This window comes from Pipra filicauda, unplaced genomic scaffold, assembly GCF_003945595.2.
Source record: "Pipra filicauda isolate LSUMZ 115617 unplaced genomic scaffold, ASM394559v2 scaffold577_size276649_pilon, whole genome shotgun sequence".
NCBI lineage: Eukaryota > Metazoa > Chordata > Aves > Passeriformes > Pipridae > Pipra > Pipra filicauda.
The window spans coordinates 132,402-148,281 of record NW_024104728.1 but is presented as its reverse complement, the minus strand read 5'-3'; the positions used below and the strand labels follow the sequence as shown (position 1 = coordinate 148,281).

Genomic DNA, 15,880 nt, shown 5'->3' with positions numbered 1-15,880 from the left:
CCCCTTGCACAGCCCCATCACCCAGAGCACAGGCACGAGGGAGGGAAGAGCCAGCCTGCTCCAGCACCGGCTCTCTGAGGACTGTGGCAGTGACACTGCAGCTCTGCACATGAGCTGGGTCCAGCCCAAAGCCCCTGTCAGAGCTGTGCCCCCACCATGGAAAAGCCCCTCCCTGCCTGGGTGCAAGGCTGGCATGCTGGGAAGGACACATGTCCTGTCTCCATCAAGCACCACTGTTTCTGCCACCACCCAGTGCCATAAGAACAAGGGACATCCCAGCAATGTGAACTTGGCTCCAGAAAGGATGAGGGCCAGGCAGCCCTTCCGAGCCCACGGCCCCCAGGCTGTGCCACACAGGCCAGGGACTGGCAGGACAGAGCCAGCCCTGCTGCCCACACGCTGGGTTTGCAGCTGGCAGGACACATGTGTGACCACATCTGATTCCTCCCTCAGGAGCAGAGTCTGGGAAGCCTGGAAAGGGCTCACAACTGGTTCCAGAGTCTGGAGACGTGCTGCTGCAGCAGACAACCAGTTCTGCCAAAAATGTGCTGCTGGGGTCACCAGCCTCTGGACAAGGGGGATCCTGGTGACCCAGCATGGAACCTCAGCATCCACATGCTCAGGGAGCCTGGAATCTGTCCCACTCCCTGGAGCCAGAATGAGCCCTCACACACCAGCACTCCCCACATGCAGGGTAGGACACTGTGCCTGCCCAAACCATTCAGAGCAGGGAATTCCTGGTGATACCTGGCTCTCTTAAACCCACTGGATCCCTCCTCTCCTTCTCCCTGCATACTCCAGGGATGGCTTGAAGCTGTTTTGAGGGATTTCCATCCATGTTGCAGGTAAAGAAGAGCTTTCACCACCTCTGCCTGCCCTGAGAAGGGGCACGAACAAAGTGCACACAGAGCTTGTGCCAAGAGCCATGTCTGTGCTGAGGGTGGACTCGGTGTGCCCGGAGAAGCTGTGGCTGCCCCATCCCTGGAACTGTTCAAAGCCAGGTTGGACAAGGCTTGGAGCAACCTGGGATAATGGAAGGTGTCCCTGACCATGGCAGGGGGTGGAAGGAGATGGGATTCAACCCTCCCTGCGGGAACACAGCAGGTGACTTCCATGCACGTCACCCACCCAGCACTGCCAACACCTGACCCACGCTGGGCCAGGCTGAGCTGTTCTCATCCCTCTGGATGCCAGGGCACCCCACACGCAGCACGTGTCCCCAGCGTGTCCCCACCAGCTGCCACGATGCCCCCACACGTACCAGGCTCGGGTGCCTGTTGCCCAGGGCCATGACCGAGGCAGGGAAGGCCTGGCCCAGGCTGCCCACGGCGGCACTGTGGGGTGGTGCTGAGCCCAGGAGCCCGTGCATGTCCCCGTGGTTGCTGGGCATGGCAGCGGTCTGGCCCACGGCGTGGTTCCTCAGCACGTGGATGGCTTCGTCCAACCTGTCTTCCATTTTGTTTTGCTGGAAGGACAGGACAGAGAGAGGCCTGTGTTAACTGCCCGTCCCTGGAAGTGTCCCAGGCCAGGTTGGAGCAACCTGGTCTGGTGGAAGGTGTCCCTGCCCATGGGAATGGTATGGGCTTTAAGGTCCCTCCCAACCCAAACCATTCCATGATTCCATGATTGTAATCCCACTAAGCCAGCAGCCTGCTGCAGTTCTGCACTGCAGGACGGCTCGTGGCAATTCAGCACTGAAGTACCACAGGGCAGGGATGGGGAGAAATAACCCCCCAGTCAGTGCCATCCCCTAAAGGCATGAGAGGTCACACCACTCACACCAGCAGAGCTGCTCAGGGAAGGGAGGCAGAAACCTGCCAGGAATCCATCCCACTGGGCCAGACCCCAGGATGGGCCAGGGCCATGGATGGTGGGAGGGTGCCAGGCTGTCCAGGTGCCAGCGAGGCTCCAGGCTCAGGGACACATCCATCCATCTCGACCAACCACCTGATTCCAGGCCCCGGCTGTTCGGGGGAGAGGACTTCCCCCAAAAATCCCTCCCCACCAGGCCCCAGGGGACGGGAGAGCAAAGGAGCAGCCACTCACCAAAGTGTGGAGGCTCCCTTCGTAGCTGGGAGATAAGGCACCCGCTCCGCTCGCCCGCGGCCACTGCGACGTGCCTGGGGACAAACGGAGAGCTGGGCACCGGCACCGGCTGCCACTAGATGGGGCTGGAAGCTGGGCCACGGCACTGCAGGGGCCACCACGCCGTGCACAGGCCACCGTGCCACGCTCAGCACCCCACGGCACCGCGGGGATCACCGTGGCACTGCACGGCACCAACGTGGGCCAACACAGCACCACACAGGCCCCCGTGGTGCTGCACGGCACCATGTGGGCCACCATGGCATCACACAGGCACCCATGGCACTGCATGGCACCATGTGGGCCACCACGGCATCACACAGGCCCCCGTGGCACTGCATGGCACCATGTGGGCCACCATGGCATCACACAGGCCATCACAGCACCACGTGGCACTGCACAGGCCACTGTGGCACCATGGCACTGCATGGGCCACCTCATGGCACCTCATGGCACCTTGTGGCACCTCGTGGCACTGTGGGCTCAGCCTCTGCGCTGGCTCAGCAGGGAGCTGAGCTCAGGCCTTCAGACTCAAGAGGTTTCCAATTGTCCCTGGTCTCAGTGACACTCTGTGACCTTGGGGCTGAGCCCCAGGCATGGGGAACCCGGGCACCAGCTCTGCTGGGCACAACGGGACCTTGTCCTGCCCGAGGGCAGCAGGGACAGGCTTTCACCAGGTGCTGGAAATGGGTTTTAACTGGTTGGCCACTTCCCAGTTCCCAGTGTGCTTCTCACACTGTGAGGTGGGATGCTCAGGGACAGGATCAGGAATGGCAGGAGCAGGTCCCAGGGTCACTGCCACCCCTGGGCTCTGTAGTGAGGGTTTGGGGCTGACCTGGGAAGCTCCCAAAAGCAAACCTGACCCAGAGAACAACATCTGTCACTCACCTGCAAGCCCCTGCGGGGAGCCGACCGGTGTGGAGGGGTTTGAGGAGAAGTTATTGCTAGAGTGATCAGGGGAGTAAATCTGGGGAGAGAGAGGGTGGGCAGTGAGCAGCGCCCACCCTGAGCCACTGCCCCCTCCCAGCAGCACCCACCACCCGCTGGGACCCCTGAGGGGACCCCCTGTCCCAAACCCACACCCAACGTGAAGGCCCAGCCCAGCCCCCCCCAGCCCCACCATCAACCCCAGGGTCTCTCTCTGTCCCCACCCCTGAGTGCAGCCTCCAATCTTCGGGTCCCACCTTGGAAGGAAGTGAGAGCCCCATGGAAGTGTCACAGGGTGCACTGCCAGCCCCCCTCTGCCACCGTGCAAAGGTCACTGAAGGGGACAAAGGCGACTCTGATAACCCAGTGAGACCAGTGCCCTCCAGTCTGAACCAGCACATGCAGGGCCAGGACTGCTGGGACCTACAGTCCTGCCACAGGGGCTGTGCAGGGTGGTCTTGGCAGAGAGCATGAGGCTGGGGGGTCCTGGGCTGGTCATGGGGCTGCAAGAAGCAGTGCCTCAGTTTCCTCATCTGCCAAGAGGCACCAGGACCGAGATGGCAGCACATGGAGTGGGGAAAACCCTCCCTCAGAGTCTGCCGTGGATTTAGGCTGCATTCACCCAAACTTCTCACTGTGTCCATATCCCCTGTTTTGTATGGAGAGGGGGTCCAGTGCAGCAAGAGCACGAGGAGCAGGTCAGGGATGATCCCAACCCTTACCGAGGCCAGTGCCTTCCCGAGCGCGTCTCCGGAGCTCCCGGCTGTGGTTCCTCTGTTACCTGCCAGGAGGGGACACAGATGTCACTGCCAGGGCACCAGAGCCCAGCAGGACGTGGCACCCTACGAGACCTTCCCTGGGGTCACCTGCTCTGAGGTGGAAACTTTTTGCTTTTAGTGCTTTGCTTGACAATGAAATGTTTGTGTGGCTCAGGGCAGCCCGGACAGGGGCACAATCCCCCTGACAGCCTTCAGGGGGCTGCATGAAGGTCTCTCTAAGCTCTGGCTTGGAGGTGCCACCAACAGCAATCAGATGTCTCTGCTGCAGCACGGCCCATTGCCATGGGGCATTTTAAGCCCCTACAATAACCAATGGACTGGATGTTCTTGGATGTCTTTTCCAACCTTAATGATTTGATCATTCTATGAATCCCAAACTTGATTCCCTGTAGAAAAATAAAAGGTTTTCTACAAATCCAGGTCAGGATCCTCATTTCCTGGGGAGCATAAGTTCATTTCAGTAACAGGTTTGGTAACAGGTTCAGCAGGGTCAGAGATTAAAGCACTCAGGGGTTAACATGGTATCTAAATGCAGCACGAACATTCCCATTCCGGATTTAAGTGAACAGCTTCACACAGGTGCAAATCCTTCCCGCAACTCATGTAAGCCACAGCACCTCCAAGGGATAATGTCAGAGCTCCTGGGCTCCTCCCAGATCCACCACAGGAGGTGTAAACCCCACAGGTGTCTCCCTGCTCCAGGTATCCAGCAGCAGGAACCTCACTGTGCCTCACACAGCGACTCCAGGCACAGGTGACACACGAGGGGTTTTGGATGCCTCAGGCATCGGGTTTGCCCAAGACTCTGGTTTTCCAGGCGAGCTTGTGCAGGGCAAGGGGGTCCCCCTGGGGGCTGGACATACCCATCATATTGTCTGTGCCGCTGATCGGGGGCGTGTGACTGGACACTCCGTAGGGCGTGGAGGCCGAGGAAAAGCCGGACACGGAGGGGAGTCCCCCGTTCACCTCTCCGGAATGCAGCTGGTAGTTCTGGCAGGGAGGAGGAGAGGGGTGAGAGGAGCCCTGGGAAAGCTGCTGGGCTTTGGCATCGAGCCAGGACCCAGCTCCCCCCGAGCCCAAAGCCATGGAAGGAGGTGCCATGGAGGTGACAGGGCCCCCCAGCCCCGGGGGACACGTTACCATGCGTTCGTGCTGGTGTAAACTGTTGAAGCCACTGGACTGTGGGAGTGGGGAGGAGGAGCTGCCCAGCATGGCACCGTAACTCGACTGGCTCATGGCACCCGGGGAACTCCACAGGTCTGGCGAGTTATGGAGTCCATCTGCAAGGAAAAGTGCAGCTGGGTGGGGCACAGACACCACAGGCAGCCCCCAGCCCCCCAGGGGGAGGTCAGCCCAGGCTGAGGGGCTGTGACTGTCCCCATTGTGTCCTGTCTACACTGAGCATCCCCCGCTGAGCAAATCGGGACCATCTCTCTGGGACCAGGGACAGGACCCAGGGAAGGGCTGGAGCTGTGCCAGGGGGGTTGGGATGGATCTCAGGGAAAGGTTCTTCCCCCACAGGGTGCTGGGGCACTGCCCAGGCTCCCCAGGGCAGTGGGCACGGCCCCAAGGCTGCCAGAGCTCCAGGAGCGTTTGGACAACGCTCTGAGGGACAGGGTGGGGTTGTTGGGGTGTCTGTGCAGGGCCAGGAGTTGGGACTGGATGATCCCTGTGGGTCCCTTCCAGTTCAGGATATTCCATAATTCTATGATTTCAGGGCTGCTTTTTGTCTCACGCACTCCTGTCCTGAGTCTCCTCCATCTAATCCCTCCTGTGGTCTGTGAAAATCCAGGCAGCCCCTGCTCTGCCCCAGGGTGTGAATAACTCACCTGCCATATAAAAGGCTCCAGGATACACAGTGCTGGGAGGTTTTGAGGGAGTATATCCAGCTGGATCCCTGCTGTAGTCATCACCTGAGTTGGATGGATACACCTGTGGGGCAGGAAAGGGGTTGAAGAGAACTGCTTGGCCACTCCAAGGCCCCACATCCTCACCGTGCCTCTCCCTAACCCTGCACAACCTAAACTTCAAATTTAAACTTCAAACTTAAACTTCAGCAGTGTCTGAGTGGCCTCTCACGGCAACAGAGCAGTGTTTCACTCAACTGGCCTTTCAAGGGCCTGGAGAGACAGGGCACAGGGAATGGCTTCCCACTGCCAGAGGGCAGGGTTAGATGGGATATTGGGAGAAATTGTTCCCTGTGAGGGTGGGGAGGCCCTGGCACAGGTTTCCCAGAGCAGCTGTGGCTGCCCCATCCCTGGAAGTGTCCAAGGCCAGGCTGGACGGGGCTTGGAACAACCTGGGCTAGTGGAAGGTGTCCCTGCCCATGGCAGGGGGTGGGACTGGATGGGCTCTAAGGTCCTGTCCATCTCAAACCATTCCACGAGTCCAGGAGCTTCACTTTTATTCATCCCACAGCAGATCTGGGCAGCACTGGAGAGGTTCAGCTGAAGTCCTTGAAGGGCACAGCCCTGTGGGCAGTGGGGCAGGGGACAGGGCACAGGGTGCAGGGCACAGAGGGCACAGGGGACACCCACAGCCCCTCTGCCTTCCCGTAACCCCGTGGGTCCCCCAGCCCCCTCCTGCAGAGCCTGCCGGCACCAGCAGAAGTTTCGACTCTGCTCCAGTTCCGTTTTCCGTGGTTATAAGTTTTTCTGGGTAACCACAAAAGCCACCACTGCTGTGCGGTGACCCCGCGCCAGGGGACGGGCTGGGGGCTGCCACCGGGGGCTGCTGTGGCCTTGGGACCCCCTGTGCCAACCCTGGTGTGTGCCAGGCTCCCCAGCACAGCCCCTGCCCAAACCTGCCACACCAACCAGCTCGAGGGGAAACTGTGGCACAGGGGACACCGAGGGCTGAGCAGCCCCTCGGAAGGGTTGTCAAGGGGAGGGGACAGCTCTGGGACAGACCTCTGCAGCACTGCTCAGCTACGTGATTTAACAGCACATTAAGCAACAGAAAAGGCTTTCCCTTCCTTTCTAAACTAACCAAACCCATCCTAGAAAGCCCTGACTGAAAACCACCTTGTGCCAGGGCAAAAACACACCTTTATTTTTTTTTTTAAAAAGAAACCCAGAAATTCAATACGCAAAGAAACCGAAATAGCACTCAAAGAAACTGAAATGCCACTCAAAATGATGTGAGAACTTTTGTCACAGCTTATTTTCATCCCCTTTGATTCATTCTGAAACCGACAATCTTTTCTTTTTTAAATCCAGCCGAAAGCAGGGGCGGGGACAGGGGCTGGCTGGGCTCTGCCTGGCACACACGGCTCTCTTTGGGAAGGAAACCTACCCTGAGTTTCTCTTTCCCCACAGCCAGCTGCTCCCTTCCAGCCCTGGCCCTCACCAGCAAGAAGGGGCAGAATTGGTGGTGGGGAATAAAAATCAGAATCACAGAATCGTTTAGGCCGGAAAAGACCCTCAAGATCATCAAGTCCAGCACCTCCATGTTCACCACTAAGCCATGTCTCCAAATGTCACATCCACACATTTTTTGAACACTTCCAGGGATAATGACTCCACCACTGTCCTGGGCAGCCCATTCCAGGCTTCTTTTTGTTTAAAAAAAAATACAAAAAAAAATCCCCCGAATCCCACCAAACCCCTCTGAAAAGCTCCAGTGGCTGCACTTCAATATATCCATGGCTTCCTTTTCCCCTGGTGGCTGAGGTTCCCATTTCTTGGAGCAGCTTCACCCAAAACTGGGGTGTTCAGAACCCCAGGGGCAGCCCTGGTCTTTCCCCACGTGTTGGCTCATGGGTGGCTGGACCCTGAAGGGCCACAGGGAGCTGAAATCACCTTGTGGGTGTTGGTGCTGTGGATGGAGAGCAGGTGAAGGGATAACAGAGCTGGGGAAGGGTCTGGAGCACCAGGGTCTGGAGCTGGGGGGGCTCAGCCTGGAGAAAAGGAGGCTCAGGGGGGACCTTCTCTCTCTCTGCAGCTCCCTGACAGGAGGGGGGAGCCAGGGGGGGGTCGGGCTCTGCTTCCAGACAGAGACAAGGACAAGAGGAAACAGCCTCAAGTTGTGCCAGGGAAGGCTCAGGTGGGATATCAGGGGAAATTTCTTCACTGAAAGAGTGGTCAGGCACTAGCACAGGCTGCCCAGGGCAGTGGTGGAGTCACCATCACCACAGAAGTGTTCAAAAACATACAGATGTGGCACGTGGGGACAGGGGTTAGTGGTGGGGTGATGGTTGGGCTCGATGACCTCAGAGAGCTCCTCCAACGCTCCCGATTCCGTGGTTCTGTGGGGAACTCGTGAACCAAAGGCAAAAAAAAAAAAGAAATAAAGAGGGGGGGAGGGAAAATCCTGACAGACACTGGCAGCTGCCCTTCATCCCCTGCTCGAAAAAGAGAATTCCAGGCCCCTCGGCCTGGGAGGGGCGGCGGGGCAGCGCCGCGGGCACGGGGAGCCACGCGCGGGCCGTGGGGGAACAGAGCGGGGGGGGGGTGTGTGTGTGAGGGGGGGAACGAGAACCCAGCAAATTGCCTTTTCCTATAATTTGATTAAATGGCGGGAGCTGGGCCGGGGAGCCGAGGGAAGCAGCCTAAAGAGCCCCGCGCCATCTGCCAGGGGCTGGCGCCCGGCCAGCGCCAGAGGCAGCTGCGCCGCAGCGGCGCGGGGGGGCCCCGACAGCCATTTCCTACAGCCCCGCTGGAAACAGGGAGAGCAAAACCGCGGGGATGGAGGGGCAAGGGGTGCAAAGCAGGGGGGAGGCAGAGCGGGGCACGGGCAAAGCAGAGGGGGAGTTCGCCTTGTTGCTCCCCCATCCTGGGCACCCCCCGCCGCCATCATCTCCCGTTGGAGCCAAATTTCACCGCGGTTCTGGCCCCGACCACTCCGAATTGTTTGTTTCGCCGCTGGGCACAGGGGAGGCCGTGAAAAGCCGACTCCATCCCTCGCTGCCCCAGCCGAGTGAGGAGCACTGAGCCCCTCCGTGCGGGCACGGCGGCCGAGCGCTGCAGGAAACAGTAAATCAGGGCCAGGTCCCCGCTCCCCAGCCCTTCCCCAGCCCGTGGCCCCAGCCCTCAGCCGGCGGCCTCGGGGACCTCCAGGTGAGGTCATTTCCTCCGGTTAAAATTGCCAGCGCGGCGAGAGCCGCTTGAAAAGCCCCAGCGCTGGGATCCGCAGCGCTTTGTGGTGTTGGGTTGTTTTCCCCTCCCTGTTTTTCTTGCTCAAACGCAGGAGCTGGGGTGGGACTTCGGGCAGACTGAGGCTAAACAGAGCAGTGACCAGGCTGGGAACTCGCAGGCTGAAGCAGCTCCCCGGCACCGCGCTCGCTGCGGCAACAAAATCCTGCAGGAACTGACTTGCACAAAATCCCTCCCCGGGTTCCTGTGGCTCAGCAGCTGATGTGCAGCAGGGCCTGGGGGGCCCCATCCAGCCCTGGGTCCTGTGCCTGGACACACCAGCCTGTGCTGAGGAGCTCCAGGGCTGCAGGGAGGCTCCAGGGGGCTTCGTGCCCTGAGGGCAACCTATTGCCTGGAATCATGGAATGGTTTGGGCTGGAAGGGGCCTCAAAGCTCATCTCATTCCACTCCCTGCCATGGGCAGGGACACCTTCCACTAGCCCAGGTTGCTGCTTTGATCCAACCTGGCCTTGAACACTTCCAGGGCAGCCACAGCTGCTCTGGGCAACCTGTGCCAGGGCCTCAACACCCTCACAGGGAGGAATTTCTTCCCAGTATCCCATCTCACCCTGCCCTCTGGCACTGGGAAGCCATTCCCCCTGTCCTGTCCCTCCATCCCTTGTCCCCAGTCCCTCTCCAGCTCTCCTGGAGCCCCTTTAGGCCCTGGAAGAGGCTCTCAGGTCTCCCTGGAGCCTTCTCTCCTCCAGGTGAACCCCCCCAGCTCTCCCAGCCTGGCTCCAGAGCAGAGGGGCTCCAGCCCTTGGAGCATCTCTGTGCCCTCCTTGGGATGTGAGCACTGAGCCCAAAGGCTGCAGGTTACCAGAACAGGTCTCTCTGTGCCCATCCCTGCCTGGCATCGCCCCTCACATTCCCCCTGAACCACCTCACGCTGCTGGTGCCTCTCGGTGCCTTTGGCATCATCACTCCCCCTCCAGCCACCCCCAGCCCTTCCAGCCGCTGACCTCGGCGAGTTTTCAAAGCAGCTCGGGAATTACAGATTAAAGTACTTCATTTTAATAAGATGCTGATTAACCTATTTATTTTGCACGGGGTCCAGTGATAACACAGGGCGGGCTCCTGCACGGGCGAGTCAGACAAGAAAGAGCCTTTGATCCGCTGCCTTTGAGGCCACTCCTTCTGCTTCACACTTCTCCCGCCGCCTTGGCACGGATTTCTCTCCCCAGGTGTGGAAGTTCAAAAACAAACCAGGAAGCCAGAGCTCACGGCACAGGGAGGGTGAGGGAAAGAGGCAGCACCAGAAATCAGAGCTTTGGCATCAAGGGGCAGCCGAGGTGCCAGCCAGGGCAAGGAGGGAGATTTAGGGGAGACGTGAGGAGGAAATTCACCCTCATGGGTGGGGAGGCCCTGGCACAGGTTGCCCAGAGCAGCTGTGGCTGCCCCATCCCTGGAAGTGTCCAAGGCCAGGTTGGACGGGGCTTGGAGCAACCTGGGCTAGTGGAAGGTGTCCCTGCCCATGGCAGGGGTGGAACTGGATGAGCTTTAAGGTCCCTTCCAACCCAAACCACCCTATGAAAGGCCACCGTGCAGGTGTTGGCTCACACAGGGAAGGGGCTGGGATTTGGCAAATGCCGAGTGGCTTTTCCTGTGGGAATCGGGGCCCTCCCGGGCACTGCCAGCAGGACGGGTCCAGTCCCAGCACTTTGAAATCCGAGGCCAATAAAGGCCATTTGTTGGGAGTGATGTTTTCCCCACATGTCGTCTGGGCTTTAAAAGCTCCACATTTCACACAGAAACTCGAGGCAGCGACACGGACTCTGCTCTGAGCAGGTTTTCCCTGGTGAAACACAGACCTGGGGCAACTTGGCCCTGCTCACTGGAGCTGGTTTCTGCACCATGCGGATCCACACGGACCCGTCAACACCCTCCAGACTGTGAGCCCAGACCTGGCAAGCCCTCAGCGCCTTCCTCCCCCTCCATCCTCCCAAACCAGCATCTCAGGGTGCAATTCCAAAGGCAGAGCCTGTGGTGGAGGTTACAGCTCTGTGCCAGCAGCCAGGGAATGCAACTGCACAGACCTCCCCCATGGATGGGGGTGTTCCCTGGGGAATGGGGGAGCACTGCACCAGCACCAGCTTTGGCAGAGAGTGACAGGACACACTTGGGCAAGGGCACAGCCTCAGCCTGGGGACAGAGCCCTGGGACAGAGCCCTGGGGATGGAGCCTGGGGACAGAGCCCTGGGGACAGAGCCCTGGGGACAGAGCCCTGAGCACAGAGCCTGGGGACAGAGCCTGGGGACAGAGACTGGGGACAGAGCCCATGGGACAGCACCCTGGGGACAGAGCCTGGGGACAGCACCCTGGGGACAGCACCCTGGGGACAGAGCCCTGGGGACAGAGCCATCCTGTCCCCTCCAAGCACGCAAACGCTCCAGCCAGGAATGCAGCCTCGGCCGCCAGACAGCTCCCGTATTCCTGCAGGAACCCTCCAGCCCACTCCAATCAGTTTTCCTGGAGATCCCATTACTTGCAGCCACAAGGACATTGTTCAGTCTATTCCCCCGGAACAGCCGCGGGAGCAGGGAGAGCGTATTCCTGTATTCCTGCAGGCTGCTCAGCTTTCCCAGAGCGCAGCCCGGGCAGTGCACACACACCTGGAGCGGGCCCAGCTGCCCGCCCCGCTCCAACTGCGCTGGTTTCCCTTCTGGAGTGAAATCCGACCCCTCGAGGATCGCGTTTCACTCGCGACATAACGTCAAACAGAGCAGAGGCCGCGGGGCAGGAGGCCACGGCTCAGGGCTCGGCTGGGGAGGTGCCCCCGCACCGGGAATGCTGCGGCTCCTTCCCTAAGGAGCTCCCCTCGCATCACTTCCCCGTTCTCCTGCTCTGGGAGCTGGGAAAACCCTTCCCCATCCCGCTAAAATCCAAACCCTCGATGTTTGGGGTTGCAGGACCCGGGCAGCTCCCAGGATTGGGATGATTCCCAAGGGAGGGAGGAGGCACCTGCGGGGAACACGCTGCCGGCACTTACCGAGGAGGGGAGTCCAGGAGGCACCTTCCGAACCTTTTTGGGCTGTCCATCTGGGTTAGGGGAGAGAAGAGAGGGTCTAAGTTTTGAAGGGGCTTAGTGGGAGGGAAAAAGCAGCTACAGCAAAAGTCTCCAGGGTTGGAAGCTGCAGGTACAGACAGGGCTCAGATCCCAAATGTTCCACAGCCAAGGAAGCATCAACGGTGAAAATGTCTGAGGATGAACCTCTCCAAACCTCATCTGCACCTTTTGGGGGCAGGTTTCACCCACAGACAGAGATCCCAGAGCAGCAAGAGGTGTCACCCCACAGGGAAGGGCTCCTTGGGAGAGAACAAGCCCATAAATGTAATAATATTTAATGTTATAAACCCTCGTTGGGGTTTTCTTGGGAAACAATTTAACTTGAAGTGGGTCTGTGGAGAAAGGGAACACGTGCAGGGTTGGGTTGTATTTTCATTTCTCTTTACATAAGGATATACTTGGGAAAGCTTCACTGCTGCAGGAAGCAGGGATGTGCTTCCCAGGACCAGCCCCCAGCACATCCCTCCAGGTCCAGCTCTGGAGGGACAGTGTCCTGGGGGGGGGGACAATTCAGGGAGGTGGTGGGGAAACATCATGAGTGGCTCAAGGGGAAGCACAACCAGTGCTTCTGATAGTTTAATTTGATATTTTCTTAATTTCTACTTTTAATATCATTATTTCTCATCATTATTATTTATTATTTTTCATAATTAAGGTCATGATTTGTCATAATTAAGGAAGGCTGTGGCTGGGGGGGGGCAGGGTGCTAACACAGCGAGGGACTCTGCTGAGATGTTTCTCTGGAGGAGAAATTCATCCCATAGAACACAGAAGAATCATTTTCCAGGCTGAAAATGGGTGGGGACTGCCTTTTTCTGAAAAGCACATCACACAGAGTCACTTCTGGTTTCGTTTGCTGGGGAAATCCCAAAAGAGCAGCAGGAAAGTGATTCTGGAGGGTACAGGGGGAACTGTGACAAGAATCAAAACTTCTGGGGAACTGGAGCTTGTCCTCCCTCCAAGGTTAAACTCACACCTGAGCTCAGCCTTTGCTAAAAGCAAAATGGTTTATTCCCATTAGTTCCCATCCTGCTTGGGAACTGTGGAGCAGGCAGGGAGAGAGTGAACATTCCCTGTGTCCCAGGGCGCAGTTCCCATGTCCTGGCAGAATGTCTGGACCTCATGCTACCCCGTTCCTGGGCTCCAGGGAGGGCCACTGGCCAGAAAAACAGAATGCCAAGGCACTTCAAGGTTTTCCAGGAATGACTAGTGATATGCAGTGTGGCTGGAGGTGTTCTGAGAAGAACCTCGAGCCATTTGCTGCTTTCAGCTAACCTGACATTTTCCAGGAAGAAGGAAATTCCACCTGGCTCTGAGCCCTTCATTTTTTTAAAGTTAGACATCTCTATACAGATATATAGAGATATTTCTATGCATTCCCCTCCCCAAAAAAACCCAAATGCCAAAGTCACGCCGGGTACACACAGGTGGCAACATGAGTTTGTCATCCTCAACACCCCTGTTCTCATTCCCAGCCTCAGTTCCTCATTCCCAAAGGCAGATCCCACGAGGGCACCTGCCCTCAGGGTGACATCCCTGAGGTTCCCTCGAGCTGTGGCACAAGACCAGCGCGGTGGCACCCGGGGGTGGCACGTGGGGACTCACCAATGCTGCTCTCAGCACCTCTCCTGCGAGGATTGTTGGGGTAAGAGAAATACTGGGACCCTCCTTTGCCCCCCGTGGGGGAAAGTGTGCTCGGGCTGGCGATTCCCATCTCGCTGGGCAGGAACCCGGCCTGCAAACAAGGAGAGAGAGAAGCCCTTCCATGGAATTACGCTGGAAAAACGACTCGCTGGGAGAGAACAGAGCTGCTTTGAGACACCTTCCCACCAACTCAGCCGAGGGGAAAAATAAACACAAGCCAAGGGGCCAGAAGGGAAAACAAACCCGTAAATATGGGGGTGGAGGTATGGGGTAGGTGTGGAGGAACAAGAGGGTCTTTCAGCTTCTGTTTTCCTGCAGGACCCCAGCAAGGAACCCCTGCAAGCCAAGGAGGAAAACCAGCAGGTGCCATCATGGGGAGCATCGTGGTCCCAGCTCACCTGCTGCCCAGGAGGGCGGGATAAACCAATTCTGTTTGTTTGGGAAAGCCCAAAATAGCAGCAGGAAAGTGATTCTGGAGGGTGCAGGGGGAACTGTGACAAGAAACACAACTTCTGGGGAACTGGAGCTTGTCTTCCCTCCAAAGTTAAACTCACACCTGAGCTCAGCCTTTGGCAAAAGCAAAATGGTTTATTCCCAGGTACATCCAGACATGGGCCAGTCCTGCTTGGGAACAAGCTGCTGCTGCTGCTCGGGGTGGTTTTCTCTTGTGTTTTATCAGAGAAAAGCCAAATCCCTCTTTCTAAAACCAGGAAACTCCTCCCCCGTGTTTATCCCGGCTGACCTTGGGCAGGCTGGGAAGCAGAGCTGGGGGAGCCGGAGCCCAGGGTGCTCTCTCCCTCCTGGGATGGAGCAATCCTGCCTTTCCAGCCCCCCTCACCTCGGGAGGAAGTTCTGTGTATTTACATGGAATTGCTCAGGGCTGGCAAAGGGCCTTCAAGTCCCAAAAGCTCGGCTTTGACCCATCTTCCGAGGGCAACACGGGGAAATAAAGAAGGATTTCAGGCTTTTGAGAAACTGGAAAGAAAAAACCTCTGCTTTCAAACTCCGTCTCCTCCAGAAAGGGGTCAGGGAGGGAAAGAGGAGCTCGTGTGTTCACAGCTGGTGACATTCCTGCAATCTGTTCCAGCGCTCAGGTTACCGTCACACCGGACCTGCTCCGCCAAGGAAAGCAGCCCAGAGGGATCCCGGGAGCTGCTGCCCAGCTCCTCCCATGGGCATCTCTGGGATTTTAAGGCCATTTCCCAGAGAAAGGGGTTTTCTTCCCATTCCCTCTCCCTCAAGATGCCTCTGGAGATGGTTCAGAGTTAAACAAGGAGGAAGCCACGGCTCTGCCTCGGAGCAGAGTGTTTTTGGGAAGAACCTGCTATCCCAGCCAGGGCATCTCCACCAGAACATTTTTCATCTTTTCAAAAATAGAAAAAAAAAGGTCAACCCTCCCCTCACTCCCCCAAACGGGAGCCAGAAGCAACAACTGCTCTGGGGGTCACAGCTGGCTCCGTTCACCTCCCCAGCCCCACACAAGGGGGTTTTGTCTCCCCCTCACATCAAATGGGATCTGCCACCCGATCCAGAGCCCTGCAGCACCATTCCCCCCCCATTTCTGTTACCTTATATCTCCCCTCCTCCACGAGAGCCCAGCAAAACCATCACATCCAAAAGCAACACTTGGCACCGGGCCCGGTTTTGTTTGAGCAGCTTCAGTGGTAAATGAAATCCACTCTGGCACAGCCAGCACAGCTGCTCCAGCAAAGGAAACATCCTCACTTCAGAGAGGAGGAAATTATGACCAATTTGTGTAAAATTAAAACATGTCATGTGTGCGTGTGTGTACACGGATGAAATAAAAGCTGTCCGGCCAAAAGCTCCTCCCGTGGATCAAACGGTGGGACTGTTTCCCCGGAGCCACCCTGGGCACTGACGGGGCACTTGGAGCCACACATCAAAGCAGAGGTGCTCGCTCCTTCCCGAAAAACTATTTCTGGAGGCTGGTGGCAGCAGGGAAGATTATCCCAGGGCTGCTGGCCCGTGTTCCCGGGCTCGGATTTACGCCTGTGGTATTCCCCACAGGAAGAGAGTCCTTCCCCCAGCACAGCCCGGGGTTCACACGGGGTGACCCGACGGGGCCGGGCTGTGGCTGCAAGAGGCGGCTCTGCCACCGTGTCCCTCCCGGATTGTGGAGATCATGGAATCCCAGAACGACTGGGGTTGAAAGGGACCTTAAAGCCCATCCAGTGCCACCCCCTGCCATGGGCAGGGACACCTTCCACTAGCCCAGGCTGCTCCAG

General features: G+C 58.1%; 1 protein-coding gene across 13 annotated transcripts in view; it reads right to left on the bottom strand.

Annotated features, from left to right (window-relative positions):
* Positions 1–15,880, bottom strand: part of TCF3 (transcription factor 3) — an 85,486-nt gene that overhangs the window by 14,068 nt on the left and 55,538 nt on the right. For all 13 annotated transcript variants that reach the window (XM_039387566.1, XM_039387568.1, XM_039387571.1 and 10 more), the window contains exons 7-15: positions 13,596–13,725; positions 11,913–11,962; positions 5,621–5,723; positions 4,932–5,071; positions 4,655–4,781; positions 3,735–3,793; positions 2,974–3,052; positions 2,047–2,120; positions 1,262–1,465 (exon numbers count right to left, since the gene is read on the bottom strand). In XM_039387566.1, coding sequence (XP_039243500.1) covers positions 1,262–1,465; positions 2,047–2,120; positions 2,974–3,052; positions 3,735–3,793; positions 4,655–4,781; positions 4,932–5,071; positions 5,621–5,723; positions 11,913–11,962; positions 13,596–13,725 — 966 coding nt within the window. The remainder of the gene's footprint in view (positions 1–1,261; positions 1,466–2,046; positions 2,121–2,973; positions 3,053–3,734; positions 3,794–4,654; positions 4,782–4,931; positions 5,072–5,620; positions 5,724–11,912; positions 11,963–13,595; positions 13,726–15,880) is intronic.